The sequence below is a fragment of the Balearica regulorum genome, chromosome 3 (genome assembly GCF_011004875.1).
Source record: "Balearica regulorum gibbericeps isolate bBalReg1 chromosome 3, bBalReg1.pri, whole genome shotgun sequence".
Taxonomy (NCBI): Eukaryota; Metazoa; Chordata; class Aves; order Gruiformes; family Gruidae; genus Balearica; species Balearica regulorum.
The window spans coordinates 20046450-20062532 of record NC_046186.1 but is presented as its reverse complement, the minus strand read 5'-3'; the positions used below and the strand labels follow the sequence as shown (position 1 = coordinate 20062532).

The window sequence follows — 16083 nt, the reverse complement described above, 5'->3', positions numbered from 1 at the left end:
GCTGACTGCTTTCCCTAGGGAGCGTTGGTCCCTAACTTGGCACTGTGAAGCCTGTTCTTGCCATGGACCCCCTTGCTTTCCAGTCTACCAGCACTGACTCTTCAAGTGCCAAGTGTGGCCCTAGAAGCCTTTGAAGGGAAGGTCCAGAGAAACACCCTTCTCCTCAACCTCTCCTCTTAGCTTTTTTTTTTGTTGCTCCCTCTTTAGCTTGCTGACTGTTGCAAATCACAGACTTGGCAAAAGGAGGTAGAACCATCCACTGTGGATGCCATGAGTTCCTCTAGGCCACAAAGTACACCAAGATGCAGTGCCTTGTACCCTGGGATTAGGAATCTCCTTTTGGGATGATGTGACCAGATTCAAGCTTAATGTATGTGAAGTAATTTGTTTGGTATGCACATGAAGATATTTGGGAGAAGAATGCTGTCACAGAGATCTGATACTTCAAAACTATGTCAAGACTGTGGTCAAATAGTTTGTATAACCTTAGAAAACAGCTGTAAAGTGGTCAGTGGCCTGACCTGCTCTCTAGTAGTCCAGGATGTCTCTGTGCATAGGCAAAGGAGGCAGTAGCCCAAGACAGCAGAGATCAACAATGCAGCAAATGTTTTCCTGTTGGTTTTCTGTCAGAGCCCTGGGGAGCTGGACTGGTTCCTGCTTCTCAATAGCAGAAGCAGCTTTACATCCAAATTTCCATTATTACTCTCTCCCCCAACTATTGCTGTTCTCTCTGTCGACCTTTATGATGTGCCTTCTCCTCCAGCTTTTGTTCCTCATCCTTGGGTGGAAAAACTCAATTTTGCCTGCACTCTTGAGAAGCCTTGAGTGATGTTGCTGCAATTGTGAAAAAACTTAATATGGCCTAAATATTTGAGCAGCCAAAGTTTGTACTTCTGTTGGTTTCTGTGCTCCTGGTGATACCTGAGCTTGGTATTTTAAAGCTGATTCAGGCATGTATATATGAGCTGCAGTCGTCATAGTTGTGGTAGCATAAGCAAAATTTTGGGAACTGAGCAGACTTGAAGGGGGGAAAAAAATATTGTAAGCATCTGTATGAGTGAGTGTTGTCCCTCCAGAACCTGTACCCTGAGCTATGAGAGAAGACTCTGTAAATGGCATTAGTCCTTAGAAGTCTGACAGGAGTGTTGGTGAGGGTACAAAATGCATCGCTCTAGTAAGATTGTTTGTATTGTCATCTGCTAGACTAAATGGTAGTAGGAAATTGAAACAGAGACCTTGAAAATAAAAGTGTTACATTACAGCTTAGGGGAAGCTTCCTTTTTTTTGGTCCACACTCTCCTGAGCCTTCTTTCTGGTTGGCATAGTTTGTCTATAAAGTAGTTTGTCTGTCCCGTTACTGGAGCATGGCACGTTGTGGCTGTGAAAATCCCCAGACAGTCCCTGTTCCTCCCTTGCTCCATGGGAGGATTACCCAGCACCAGTGATTTTCCCTAGGGTTTCCTGCCCCGCTGTAGCCCATTAGACTATGACTGTATCAAGATCCCTTGACCCAGGAGCTCTTCCCAGGTCCAAGCATAGACCCCACCTTTTTCAGGCCCGGTCTTCCTCGTGTACCTTGCTCTCCTTTGGAAGGAAAGTTGGGGAAGAGATTTGGGTGAAAAGTGGCTCACAGCATTCACCAGTCTGTGCCCCAAATCTGGATGATCAGTGAGAACTGTGGAGAGGGTGTGCTGTGGAGCACCCCTGCCCTGCAGCATGGACGTAGCATCAGATGGTGTAGCAAGGGCATTGTAAGGCAGAGCAGCCACTCCTGTAACTCATGCCATGCCCTCCCCATATGAGGAGGGAGACAAAAATCTGCTCCTGTCTGACCTTCCTGCTGCAGTCTATTCATTTTATCTCCTCGAGGATAATGGAAGCACAAACTGGACAGCAGTTCAGAGGGATAATTTATTCCCCCAACTCCAAAGTCATCTACTTAGTCTTGCAGCTAAGTCATCTATTAAACATATCAGAGTTGATGGTGGAATTTAAAATTACAGCAAGGCTTTTTAACAGTATAGGCAAAACAATTTTGCAGCACGTGGAGGGCAGTCTGCCTTCCTTTTCCTCTATCCCTTAATTTTTGGTATCTGCTTCACCAACTCATTCTCACCCTGAAGCTCCTTATTATCCTGTCCCTGCTGAAGGGCAATTATGCCTTCAGACTATCCCCAAAATAACAGATCCACCTGCAGCGTGTTGAGACATACAGACCCTCATACTGGCCCCACACCTGAGCCTAATCCTACTTGGCTTATTTTTGAAGGGAATAGGCAAGTGGAGAGTAATATAGCCCAGTCTTCTTGCTCTATATGTAAAATGCACGTCTGTGTTGTGGCAATAAAAGATGATATACAGGTACTTTCTCTTGAAACCCTGATGTGATTTTCAGCTTGTTTGTGTAGTACAGAGCCTTGGTGAGAGCAGGACTAGAAAAACATATCAGAAGTACATAAATAACACTTTTGTCAAAGGGTATTTCTACAGACCCCCTAAATATCAGCTTTTGATGGTCATTTCACAGAAACTCCATTTCTATACTGCTGTTTTCTGAGATCTCTCTTCACAGCCTAATACCAGGCAAGCCATTTCACTTGTAGGCTTAAACAAGTATATGTTTCAGAGGTGAATCTTCTCAGGATTTATTGAAGACTCTGATGTAACTTCATTGCATGATATGGTGGAAATATTATCTGCCTTCCACCCTCAATGAGTTACATGAGGGCTATTGTATCAGACAATTTGCTGTGCACAATTTCAGTGCTCAGGTAGATGGGAAGTGAAATTTCAGGCCTCTAGGTTGGTCTCATCTCCACGAATTGCCTCTTTAGAGCAGTATGCACTCTTTCTAAGTGGCAACTTAGTACTAACATGTTTCCGTGCAAGCCTGTGTACTATGTTTTCTCCTTTGACCTTTCCAGATCCCTGCCTCCAGTGAGAAATTGTGAACACAGAATTGCCTATTATTAGCATTGTTTAATCTCCTACTTCTTAATTAAATTTCTTCTGAGTTTTATGTTACCCAGTCTAACACCAAAACAAGCTGCTGAATGTGTGGCTGCATGTTTCATGTATGTCTGTGGAACATACAACCTGCTCAGAGGACCGGCACGTGTTCTTCTCATGCTGTGTGGGTTATGGCATGCAAAAATATATTGTATTTGTAGCAGGATGCTGCATATGTTCAGAAACTGTTGAAAGTCCTTCGAATTCTTATAACTGTTTATTCATTCTTTTGTTTAGGAGTCAGTGACCTGTAAGTGCTCATTATGAAGAGAGATCTGGTTTTCTTGGTGACTCTAATTAGCCTTGCCTTCCTGTCACTGCTAAGGTCTGGATATCCTCAACATATTGCAGAGGAGTCCTGCTCTGTTCAAATTCTTGTTCCAGGCCTCAAAGGTAATGTGGAAGTCTACTCCATCATTCAACTACTAATCCTTTCTTTCTAACAGGCTCATTTGCACCACTGACTGTTTCTAAGAGACAAAGAAGGTGCCTTTCAGTTGTACTCTTATTTGTCCAATTTGCAGCCTCTTTAAAAACAGAGTTTTAAGGTTTGTGAGATGAACTTCAGTCTGTTAAAATGAACATGGTTCACAGAATGCATGCCAAAGTTTCCCAGACTTGCTCCTGATCAGTAGTGCTTGTTACTCTGAACTGCTGCCTGGTTGCTTTCTCTGTGTTTATACTCATGAATGGTACACATACCCAAAGACTGTAAAATCAGGCCCTACTTTATATCTGAGAGTTTTTCATTGCCATTTTGTGATGTACTAATGGGAAGTATTTTGTATTTAGTAGTTATCTGCTTGTCTTCCCTTGATTTTTAAATGCTCAAGTGCTTTTTAGAAGAAATAGAAAATTAGTTAGATTTTTTGTCATTTCTATAGCTCCTGTTGACAAAACCAACATTTTTACAAAATATGCCCTAAAATTGTTGACCCAAAAAGATGGCATAATAAATTATCAATCTTTTTGTAGCACAAAAATGTATTAAAATACTTTAGATAAGAAAACAACAGGTGGGAAGAATTAGCATTTTAAAGAAACAGACTAGGTTGGATGGGGCTTTGAGCAACCTGGTCTAGTGAAGGGCATCCTTGGCCATGGCAGGGTGATTGGAACTAGATGGAAGGGGAGTCCCAACCCAAACCATTCTATCATTCTGTGATCCATTATGGTGTGAAATCCTAGCCTTGTTTAGTCAGTAACAGTAATTCTCATTATGGACTCTATGGTGTTTCTACTGGAGTGTAACACCTGTGAGCATGGGGAAATACCTGTTCACTAAGGACAAACACACACATGCACGCCCCCCAAACCCCCCAATTTATCGTTAATGATAAAAAAAATGCATTGTTTAAGAAGTGCACAACTAACCTTCCATTTTTTCTGGTAGTTATGTGTTGTAGTATCACAAAACTCACCTAACAATATTGATGCCACTAATGTTATCTAGTATAAACCTGGGCTTTCCCAGTTGCCTGAGGACCATAGTATGGACTGCAGGCACTGTCTCTGCAGTTCATTGGTTAGTTCATTGATGAGGGCAAAGCTCAGTTCTGTCCTGCAATTGTTCGTACAGTTAAATTGTGAGTACAGCCTGGCCACAGGTTTGGCTGTGGTGCAAACTGCCCTCTCCAGACATTGCCCAGTTCAGATGTGTTTGCTCTGTGCTGGAAGCAAGAGAACTGGGCTGTGGGGATGTGGGTTGTGCTTGGCCAGTTGGCTTCAAGACCAAAAAAAGCTCTCCTCTCTTATTTATTTATTAATTTATTATTAGTAGTATAGAAGAAGCTTTGGATACCTCAAATGAACCAAAATATATATGTTTTTTATTTTCCTTCAATTAGTGGCATTTGAAGTCTTAATAGTATCTACACCTGCAGATGTTCTAGTTAGAAAGAACAACACTGTATCCAGGTCTTCTGAGGTTTGACTAAGCCTTAAGTAAAGTTGTTTCATTTGTTTGATATATTTGCTGTGAAACAGGCATAAGATAGTGCTGTTGATGTGACTCACAGAGAGGAACATAATCAAGTTAAATATATGTTGTCTAAAGTTACACAGAAGATCAGTCAAAGGGTCAGACCCCACAGCGGTGGAGACTAAAGCTTTGAAATGATTTTTCATTGCAAATAAGTTGACAGGCTTTGACAAATTTTGTAGCTTCTTTGCCTTAGTTTCCTTATTTGTGTAATCAGTCAAAATTAACATCTGTGATATTACCATTTTTATGAAAGGACCGTTGTTGTTGTTGTTATTATATACAGCAGAGTTTTGTAAAACATATAAACAGAGCAGGACCCCGGCCCTTTGTCAGAAGGCAATCCTGAGCCAGGAAACAACAGAGGCCTGAAAACCATCATGTGTTAATGATTTCACTCCGCTTCATGAGATGCAAGCCTTGAAAAGTGAGAGAGATTGATGTGCAAATTCAGTGAAGCACAAAATGGCCTGATATAGCCCTAGTTAATGTGAAATCCCTAAAAAGCTATCAGTGCTCCAGCTACGCTGTCAGGGGGACTGGCTCAGAGAATTGGTAATGAGATACTGCTGTCCCCCACTGGCACAACTCCAACCCATTTTAGTGGCCAAGGCTTCCTTTAAACTGAGCATATACATGGCTGCATGCCCAAATTTCAGCTCCCACGCAGTGGGATTTGCTCGCTGCGGCTTTTAGATCTGCCCCATCTTCTCCTCTGCTGGGCTGCCGGCAACATCTCCAATGCTGGAGGAACAGAGCCCCGCACTGCTGCTGGGCACGAGCCTGTTGGGATTTGGGAAAAACAGGTATGGGGAAGAAGTGGAAGAACAGAGGGAGACCACAGGATGTGTGAAAGGGAAAAAATAGCAAGAGAGGGTTAACCCTAAGAGGTGGTGCAGACAGTGGAGCCCAAATGGGGTGGTGAAAGAGTGACACCAGGGAAAAGTTCCCAAAAGTGGGGGAGCGTAATGGGGAAATTGTAGAAGAACAGGATGAGAAAAAGAGAAAAGAAGGGCACAAAGAATGAGACTGACTGGAGAGACTGGAAACTAAAAAAAAAAAAAAAAAAAAAAAAAAAGAAAATGACACAAAGCCAATTAGGATCCCACAGAATAAAAGGAGGAATCGGAAGGGGGATGAGATGAGAATGGAGGTAGAAATTGAAGATGAAGAAAGCCAGTAAAGACACCAAGAATAGAAAAAGGCACAAATGAGTTTAAGGTCAGCAGCTTAGGTCTTAGGGACTGTTTTTTTTTTTTTTTTAATAACCTCAACAATATAAAGGAGTAAGATGAAATGCGGAAGGGAAAAATACCGTGGCTCTGAGAATCTAGACAGCAGACTGTTTTAGCAAGCTGACAATATTAGTAATGGGAAAAGTGTGTTGGGTGTGAAGGAGGGATGGATGATGAAGCCTCGCTACGTTGTTCACTCATATTCTTCCTAAATTCCGGTTCCTTTTGATAGGCATGTGAGAGTGAAGTTACTACTATTGTGGAGAAAAAAAATAACATGGGACAATCCTTCAAAGCTTAAATTCTCAGTTTGCCAGCTTGTTTTGTCTTCTTTCTAGAATCTAAAACAGGAATTGTCTTAATAGTCTCAGTGGCATACAAGACGTAAAAAAAGTTGATGCTACATAAATAAAATAAAACAAAACCAATTTTTTTTACACCCACACTTGATGTGATTCTCTCACACAGAGAATATGAGTAATGGAAGAAAGTTATCACCAGCCAAGGAATGCTTAATAGCTCACATCATAGTTAATATTTGGCGTGCTATTTTCATTATAGTAGATGGTACAGCTCAGGGTAGGCAGGATGCAAACATAATCAGAGACAAATCCTGTCCCAAAGAATTCACAAAAGGAGGCAAATCGACAGCAGTGGTAAGATAGATCATCTGAATTATGAAAGATCTCCCTCTGACATGACAGGAGAAGAAGCTTGTAGTGGTGTCGGGGTTGTGCCTGATACCTGCGATCCTGCTGCAGCTCAGTTCTGTACCAGGGCTAAATGTCTTTTGGGGGTGTGGGTCATCGCAACACTGTGGAGCGCTGCTGGGCACATCTCACCCCGTTTCAGCTGTGTGAGCAAGAGCTGCATTGTGCTGTGGAAAAAGGTAAGAAGGTAGGAGTGCAGTAGGGCTGGAGCAAAGAGCCATCTGGGAAGGGATGGAGAGGAGACTGAGCAGGAGGAATGACTGCAAAGGGACTGTCGCTGGCGGAGGCCACGCCAGAGCAACTGGGCAGGGACCACGATGCACTCGCTGATCCCAACCTCCTGCTCCAAAGGGACTGGATGTAATGTGTGGCAGAGGGGCTGGAGACCAGAAGGGGGGCGCAGAGATGTCTTTCTCTAAGTTCATTTGTTTATTTTTTTACTGATTCAGGTTTCAAAAGTTAAAAGTTAGTGTTAATTGGTGATAAATTAAATTGATTGAAATTCCTTGCCAGAAAACTGTTTTGTTGTCCATGATACCTGCACAGGCTTTGCTTCCTTAGCTTGCACAGTGTTCAGAGTACATGCAGCAAAAATAGGAACGTAAACATGGCAAAGCTGAACTGGACCACTGATCAGTCCCTCTTGGCCAAGGTCTTGCTGCTTAAAAACAGCTGATAACAAAAAATGCAGAGTGGTCTGTAGCTGGGCCTGTAATGGGGTAATCTCCTCCCAGGGAAAGTTTCTTAAACACCCACACTAAGGAATGCAGTGTCATCTTATTATAGGAATAAATGCAGGCAAGTGTAATGGCCTGAAGCAAGACTGATCTATTTTATTGATCCCTAATGCACAGCTTTCACTCTGAAAAACGTCTAAAGCAATAGGCTGTAATAGCCTGCTCTCAGCCTCCAGAGAGCTGGGAAAAGTCATTGTCAGGATTTATCTTTGGGAAGCAAAGAACTTATAACCAGCCCTGAGGGGGGGAAAGGCAATCATACAAAGCCTATTGGTTACCTGATAATAAAAAAGTGACGTTCCCAAATATGCCAAATAATACCTTGTTTCATACTAACAATATTATTCACGGGGGATTATGTGAAGTTTGTCCTCATTAAGGTCAGAGAATGGCCTATTTTTGCATGTCTGAAGGCAGGAAAGATGGTCTGGAGCATGCTGGCAGCCTGAAGAAGGAAAATACAACAGATGGAGGGCCAAGTTCAGCTCACAGTTGCCTATGTCTACAATAAGAAAAGAGAGGGAGAGCCCGAGGCTGCATATTTGAAAAGTATCATGTAGTGGCTTGTTTTTACATGTCATGTCTATGGTCCCTCTCTGAACTGCAGCTGCCAGTTATGCCATAGGGCAGAGCTTGAGGGGTGTGTGATAACCATTGACTTTCCAGCTGTGGTGCCCCTTCAGCTTCCTGGAGAGCAGCTAATGCTCACTGTGCGCTGTAGAAATACAGCACTGGGGCATCAGGTGTGTTGTGCTAGCTCTGGCTTTTAGATCCTGGCATTTTCTTTTCTGTGGAAGCTGTAGAACTTTCTTCTCCTTCATATAAATCTTTTTTGTAAAGGTGGCTATGTAAATCATTCTTTAAACTTCTATTTGTTTAAGAGATTTTCATTGTATGTCAATGGCAAACTACAATAGTATTACATTAGTAGGGGGTGAAACAAACTAAGCATCCCCAAATTTCCAATGAAAGGCATCAGGGAGGCAAACATTTACAGAAACTGATGCTTAAATAAGTTGAATATAATAATGTGCCATGAGCCACGTGCATGTAAGTACAATGTGCAATGTTGGTACCACAGTGATTAAAAGGCACAGTATATAACAGAGAATATGGATTAGGAGATAGTCTGTCATGCTTAAAAATGATCCTCTAAATGACAGGTGTAGCAATGCCTTCCTGTAGGCCTGATCCATTCTTACTCCATAAATAACATAAACTTTTTTTTTTTTAATTTGAGGTTATAGTTAAGCCATTTTCACTTAAGACTTAAGCATGTCCTTAGCAGATATTCAGGAAGTGTTGGGTGAACACAGGCGCAGAAGTTTATGTGTGAAGTTGGGGCCTAATTCTGAACCTTCTACTTTGAATTGTGTTGTTGGGTGTTTTGGAGGTTGATGAGATGAGTAACATCCACAAAACTAGACCCATTGTATGAGACTTCAGTAATGTATTGACTTTGGTTTTGTCAGTGTCTACACCAATTGCAGGAAACTCTTCTGCATGCATCAAGCAAAGCTGTTAAATCAGATTGCATCTGCTTTCATTTTTTTCCCCTCTTGTTATAGTAGGTTTTTATTTCCTCTGGGGAGAATTACACTCTTGTCACTGCCACCAATAGAAAATAGTCCTGGTTTAATATGATTCTTCTTTTTGTTTCCTTTTGTGTCAATAGGAGAGGCTGGAGAAAAGGGGGAAAAAGGTGCTCCAGGTCGTCCAGGCAGAGTCGGGCCTCCAGGAGAAAAAGGTAACTTTGTTAAAGAAGGTGTTTTGAAAGTCATTCCTGACCAAATGCTGCCTTTGCTTGTGAGGTGGTGGTGATGGGGATCCTCTCTCCCTTTTCGGGATGACTAAATTATCCTTGGGCATTTTTGTGTATTGTCGTTGTGTTTCAACTCCGGTAGGCAACTCAGCCCCACACAGCTGCTCACTCACTGACCCCCGGCAGGATGGGGGAGGGAATCAGAGAAGTAAAAGTGAGAAAACTCGTGGGTTCAGATAAAGACGGTTTAATAGGTAAAGCAAAAGCTGTGTGTGCAAGCAAAGCAAGGAATTTGTTCACCCTTCCCATGGGCAGGCAGGTGTTCAGCCATCTCCAGGAAAGCAGGGCTCCATCACGTGTAACGGTTACTTGGGAAGACAAACACCATCACTCCGAAATCCCCACTTCCTCCTCCTTCCCTCAGCTTTAGATGCTGAGCATGATGTCATATGGTATGGAATATCTGTTTGGTCAGTTGGGGTCAGCTGTCCCAGCTGTGTCCCCTCCCAGCTCCTTGTGCACCCCCAGCCTACTTGCAGGTGGGGTGGTGTGAGAAACAGAGGCGGCCTTGGCTCTGTGTAAGCACTGCTCAGCAGTAACAAAAACATCGCTGTGTTATCAGCACTGTTTTCAGCACAAATCCAAAACATAGCACCCTACCAGCTGCTATGAAGAAAATTAACTCTATCTCAACCAAAACCAGTAGTCACTCATTTGTAGACTAACTATTGCTTTCTGGTCAAAAAGATTCATTTTGGAAAAAAAAAATTGTGATTTTTTTGAAAAGGTTTCTGTGAAGAAAGGCCTCATAATGTCATCTTCATAATTTGCCTCCTGCAAATGAAAACCTCATATTTGATCAGAGGGAAAAAAGTCATGAGGCTCAATTTTCTTGTTACCTTTTGTTTGTAAATGTGAACACTTACAATACCTTAATTAAAAACACTGAGGGAAGGCAGTAAGCCATAATAGGCAGAGATGGCCATGAGTGATTCCACATTTTTTGGATCACAGTTCAGTAATATTTATGGAAAGATGGTGGTAATGCTGTTTGCATTGTAGTTCAAAAATATTTGGAGCTCTTCAGAAGAATGGTGTTCAATAGTATTCAGTTATGCAGCTGAGAGAAATGTAGCATTTCTGTCTTGCAGGAAATTCTGTCTTTTCACATTTGTTTTTCTCCTTAAGCAAGGAGGAAATTTGACATTCATACGTTTTCCAGGAGATGCACAGTCTGAAAAATTCACATTAGGAGTAGCCAAACCCCTTTATTTCAATATTGAAATTAAATATTTGACATTCCTGTCATCAGAACAATGGACTTAGTTTTTACTGAACTGAATTTACAAGCTTCCTTTCAAAGCAATCGTAGTGGTAATTTATACTTCCTCATGATGATGCATGATCCGTTACGTAGTTCTTCTGGGCAATTACAGGGGTCGGATACCTGCAGTTTTCCCTGGGACCAAAATCCATAGCTAGAGCTCTTCCCCCTACAATGCACTGAAAAATTTATAACTCTCATGGGGGGATGTGTATTCAGTCAGTGTATTTCCATCCCTTATGGAGATGTACCCTTCAAGGATGACTCTTATAAAAAAAATATTGGAAACTAAAATTTCAACTCTTGCAAGGTAATGCAGCATGAAGAGAAGTTAAAGTACCACAGAATAATTTAAGTTAAAAGGTCATAAAGTCATAAAGCTCACCTAGTCCAATCTCGTAGTTAAAACAGGGCAGACTTCAAATTTAGATCAGGTTGCTCATGATCTGGTCCACCAGACTTTTGAAAATCTCCAAGGATGGAGATTCCACATCCTTTTGAGTGGTCTGTTCAGTGGTGTCATCGTGAAAGACCTTTTCCTTAGGGCTAACTGAAGTTTTTCGTGTTGTAACTTGTGATCATTGCCTCTTGTCCTTTTGCTGTGTGTCTCTGAGAAGAGAAGGCTGCATCTTCTCTACAAATCACTTGTAGGTAGTGGAAGACTGCAATTAGGTCCTCTCCTTACCATTCTCTATTACAGGCTAAATAAACCATCTTCCTCAGCTGAACTTCAGTTTGCTTCTCTTGTATGAGGGCACAAAAATCTCTGGGTCCTTTTATTCATGTGAAGGAATTTTTTAGCCAGCCATTGGCCAGCCTTCATCAATGCATCGCAGGTGAGGAACTTAGCATCCAGCTGAACTCATGATATTCCTGTCGACACATTCCTGCAGCTTGTCGATCTCCGCCTGACTGGCAGCGCTGCACCCTCATCAAGTTTGCCAATGACACCAAGCTGTGTGGTGTGGTCGACATGCTGAAGGGAAGGGATGCCATCCAGAGGGACCTTGACAGGCTTGAGATGTGGGTCTGTGTGACCAACAGGTCAAGGAAGGTGATTCTGCCCCTCTACTCTGCTCTTGTGAGACCCCGCCTGGAGTACTACGTCCAGCTCTGGGGTCACCAGTACAAGAAGGACATGCAGCTGTTGGAGAAAGTCCAGAGGAGGGCCACGAAGATGATTTGAGAGCTGGAGCACCTCTCCTATGAAGACAGGCTGTGTTGGGTTTGCATGGCAAGGTTTCAGTAGCGGGGGGAGCTACAGGGGTGGCTTCTGTGAGAAGCTGCTAGAAGCTTCCCCTGTGTCCGACAGAGCCAATGCCAGCCGGCTCTAAGACGGACCCGCCGCTGGCCAAGGCCAAGCCAATCAGCACCTCTGTGATAACGTATTAAAGAAGGAAAAAAAAACAAGTTAGAGCTTTTGCAGCTGGAGAGAGGAGTGAGAAGATGTAAGAAACTCTGCAGACACCAAGGTCAGTGAAGAAGGAGGGGGAGGAGGTGCTCCAGGTGCCGGAGCAAGATTCCCCTGCAGCCCGTGGTGAAGACCATGGTGAAGCAGGCTGTCCCCCTGCAGCCCATGGAGGGAGGATGAGGGGGTGTAGAGATTCCACCTGCAGCCTGTGGAGGACCCCACGCCAGAGCAGGTGGAGGCACCTGAAGGAGGCTGTGGCCCATGGGAAGCCCGCGCTGGAGCAAGCTCCTGGCAGGACCTGTGGATCCGTGGAGAGAGGAGCCCACGCCAGAGCAGGTTTGCTGGCGGGACTTGTGACCCTGTGGGGGACCCTACGCTGGAGCAGTCTGCTCCTGAAGGTCTGCACCCTGTGGGAGAGACCCACGCTGGAGCAGTGCGTGAAGGACTGTAGCCCGTGGGAGAGACTCACGTTGGAGAAGGTTGTGAAGGACTGTCTCCCATGAGAGGGACCCCACGCTGGAGCAGGGGAACGATGAGAGGAGTCCTCCCCCTGAGGATGAAGAAGCGGCAGAAACACCGCGTGATGAACTGACTGTAACCCCCACTCCCCGTCCCCCTGTGCCACTGAGGCAGGGGCGGAGGTTGAAGCCGGGAGTGAAGTGGAGCCCGGGAAGGTGGGAGGGGTGGGGGGAGGTGTTTTAAGATTTGATTTTATTTCTCATTCCTCTACTCTGTTTTGCCTAATAATAAATTAGATGAATTCCCTCTCTAAATTCAGTCTGTTTTGCTCGTGACGATAATTAGTGAGTAATCTCTCCCTGTCCTTATCTCGACCCACAAGCTTTTCGTTGTACTTTTTCTCCCCTGTCTAGTGAAGGAGTGGAGTGATAGAGCGGCTCTGGTGGGCACCTGGCCCCCAGCCAGGGTCAACCCACCACATAGGCTGAGACAGTTGGGATCATTCAGCCTGGAGAAAAGAAGAGGGTCTCCGGGGAGATCTCATTGCGGTGTTCCAGTGCCTAAAGGAGCCTACAGAAAAGATGGTGAGGGACTGTTCATCAGTGAGTGTAGTGATAAGACAAGGAGTAATGGGTTTAAACTAAAAGAGGGTAGATTTAGATTAGATACAAGAAAAAAACTATTAGGGTGGTGAGGCACTGGAACAGGTTGCCAGAGAAGCTGTGGATGCCCCATCCCTGGAAGTGTTCAAGGCCAGGTTGGATGGGGCTTTGGGCAATTTGGTCTAGTGGAGCGTGTCCCTGCCCATGACAGGGTGGTTGGAACTAGATGATCTTTAAGGTCCCTTCCAGCCCAAATCATTCTATGATTCTGTGAAGGCAGTCATGGTCACTGCAACTAAGTGTTGACTGTCATATTCCCAATCAGAGGGTATGTGAATAACAGGTCTAGAAGACTACCATCTAGCTGTAAACCCAGTATCTGCATTAGATAATTGTCCCTCATGTACTTTCTGGACTGATTGCTCCTCATGGTGCTGCTCTCCTAGAAGATGCTGAAGTAGCTAGTCTCTAATTATGAAGACTCTTCTTACAGTTGTTAAAAGAACTCCCAGGATATCCAGTCCCACTTCTTGACAAGACAGTCTGTAATGAATGCCCACCATGATGTTCCCCTTACTTGGCCTCCCCTCTAAATCTGACTTACATGCTTTCAGCAGACCAGTCGCCTGTTAGGAAGCAAAGCTCCGTGCGTTCAAGGTGCCCACTGTGCAGAGCATAACCCTTGCCCTGTCTTCCCTGCCTGTCCTTCCTAAAGAGCCAATATCCATCCACTGCACTACTTCTGTTATTCTGGCTGTCCCATCATACGTGGGCGATTGATGTCACTAAATGGACTCTCAGTTCCTCCTGGTTGTTTCTCAGGCTGTGATCATTTTTGTACAAGTGTTTGAGTTGAGCACCTGGTCATACTGCTTTCTCATGGGGAACTTGAGAGCCTCTCCCCTCATGCTGTCTTGCATGTTTCTCTAGCTTGGCATTTTGTCAAATAATGCAAAATGTTTTGGAGTATCTGAAAAGTGGAAGTACTTTTCTTTCAGCCACGACAATCCATGATGTAACATTTCATTTATGTATTTTATACTGCAAAATTACATTTATTTGGGCAATTATTATTATAAGGAATGCTTGATTAATAATTATGATAATTTTCAAAAAGTCCAAAATTCTGATGAGACTGAAGGAAGAAACACTGAAGTGAACATTCACTCTAAGAAAACATACTTGAAACAGAAAAGAGATGAAAGAAAACTGAATATTAATGCGTACTGTATCAGTATTTTTCCAGGCAGTGCCTTCAGGTTAAACACAGGCAAAATTCCTTCCTGCTTCTGTAGCAACATATTTTTTCTACTTTCCTTTGTGCATCCAGATTTGACTTGATGCATGTATGTTCTTGGAATATTTGGTAAACAGCTTTATTTTAACCAGAAATTTAGGAAGAAATTTCTACAAACAAGATCCTGTTTAAAAATAATTCTACTTAACTAAACTTTTCATTAATGCTGTACATTTTGTAGATATTTGTCTTCATCAACTGCTTTCCACAAATGCTTCTTCAAAGAAAAATAAATCGTTACCTTAAAATCAGTTTGGACTATGTGGTGGCAGATTTCATCATGGTACTATATCCATTGTATTTTCTGAGTGTCACAGTGTTGACTGGATAAGCAAACAGACTTCACAGATGTAGTTTGTACCGTATGGAAAGGACACAGAAGGATATGCAGCCTTGACCGGGAAAAACCTTTCAGTCTCCTGACCTTTCAGTCTCTGGTTAACCTCCGCAGACAGTGCATAGTGCCCAGACCTGAAGTTAAGCTCATGCATAAATACTTTTTAGACTCTCAAGCTGAATGAGAGTGATTCAACTGTATATTCTCTTCCAGCAGTCCAAGGGTTTTCCTGTTTGTTATCCAGAAGCTGGAACTTTGAGGCAAAAGTAAAATATAACAATATTCTTGGGAAAAATTATGTGAGCTGCTAACACTGAAATATCCAACACATTCACATCTTTTCCATATTTGGTTGTTTATCTTATTTATGGAGGGATAAGAACTTATTTGTTAATCTTATTTGGAGGTTGATAATTTGCTCATTATGTTGTTCTCGGAAATAACCAGTTCATCACCTTTCTCCTGGATAGATCATTTAATATCCATTCATGACCTGCTCTTGGCTTTGCTTTTTTGCTCTGTTTTTGATCTCTTGATGGGCATACACCACTGATGTCCTTTAAAGTAGTGGCCGAGTATTTTAAAATCTCAGTTGGTGTAAAGCTTAGACCTGTGATCCAGGTATGTAACACATAGCTTAGTGGATAATGAAAGATGGATAAAATTATTGCCTCACTTTGCATTTGCCCCTTTCTAAGAGCACACATGGACGATCACAGCAGCCCTGTTTCTGTGGGGTCGTCTGTTAAATTGCAGTCACTGTGTTAACATGTCTTTGACCCTCTGTATTTCTGTTGAAGCCTGATAATTGTTGTCTTGTTGGGCCAAGATTTGGCTCCTTCTGTTGATGGAAACTGCTAAATTTCATTTTATTTTTGTGTTATTTGAGTAAGTGAAGGTTTACATGAGGGAGAAACTGTAATTCTTCTGCAACATTTGTAGAATTTTCTACTTTTGGTGTTAATTTGCATTACTGGAATCACAGTAATCTTTTTTTTTTATTTCCCCTTTGTTTGTTTCATTTCTCAAGCAAGTTCATCCTAAGAAAATGTGCTTAGTTTCTTTGAATTCCTTAGGTATGTAATAATCCGTGAATAACTAACCTACAAAAAGGAATGTATTTCTTATGGTATATTTGACCTGAAATGAACGCCTCAAGATTAGAAAGTGCTGCAAATGTTTTTATCATATCCTTTCCTTGTGATATTTTCAGATTTTG

At 42.8% G+C, this 16083-nt stretch overlaps 1 protein-coding gene across 2 annotated transcripts in view; it reads left to right on the top strand.

The window, feature by feature from the left end:
- COLEC11 (collectin subfamily member 11) overlaps positions 1-16083 on the top strand; it is a 40888-nt gene that overhangs the window by 12752 nt on the left and 12053 nt on the right. For both annotated transcript variants that reach the window (XM_075747224.1, XM_075747225.1), the window contains exons 2-3: positions 3247-3402; positions 9348-9419. In XM_075747224.1, coding sequence (XP_075603339.1) covers positions 3273-3402; positions 9348-9419 — 202 coding nt within the window. In that variant the 5' untranslated portion in view covers positions 3247-3272. The remainder of the gene's footprint in view (positions 1-3246; positions 3403-9347; positions 9420-16083) is intronic.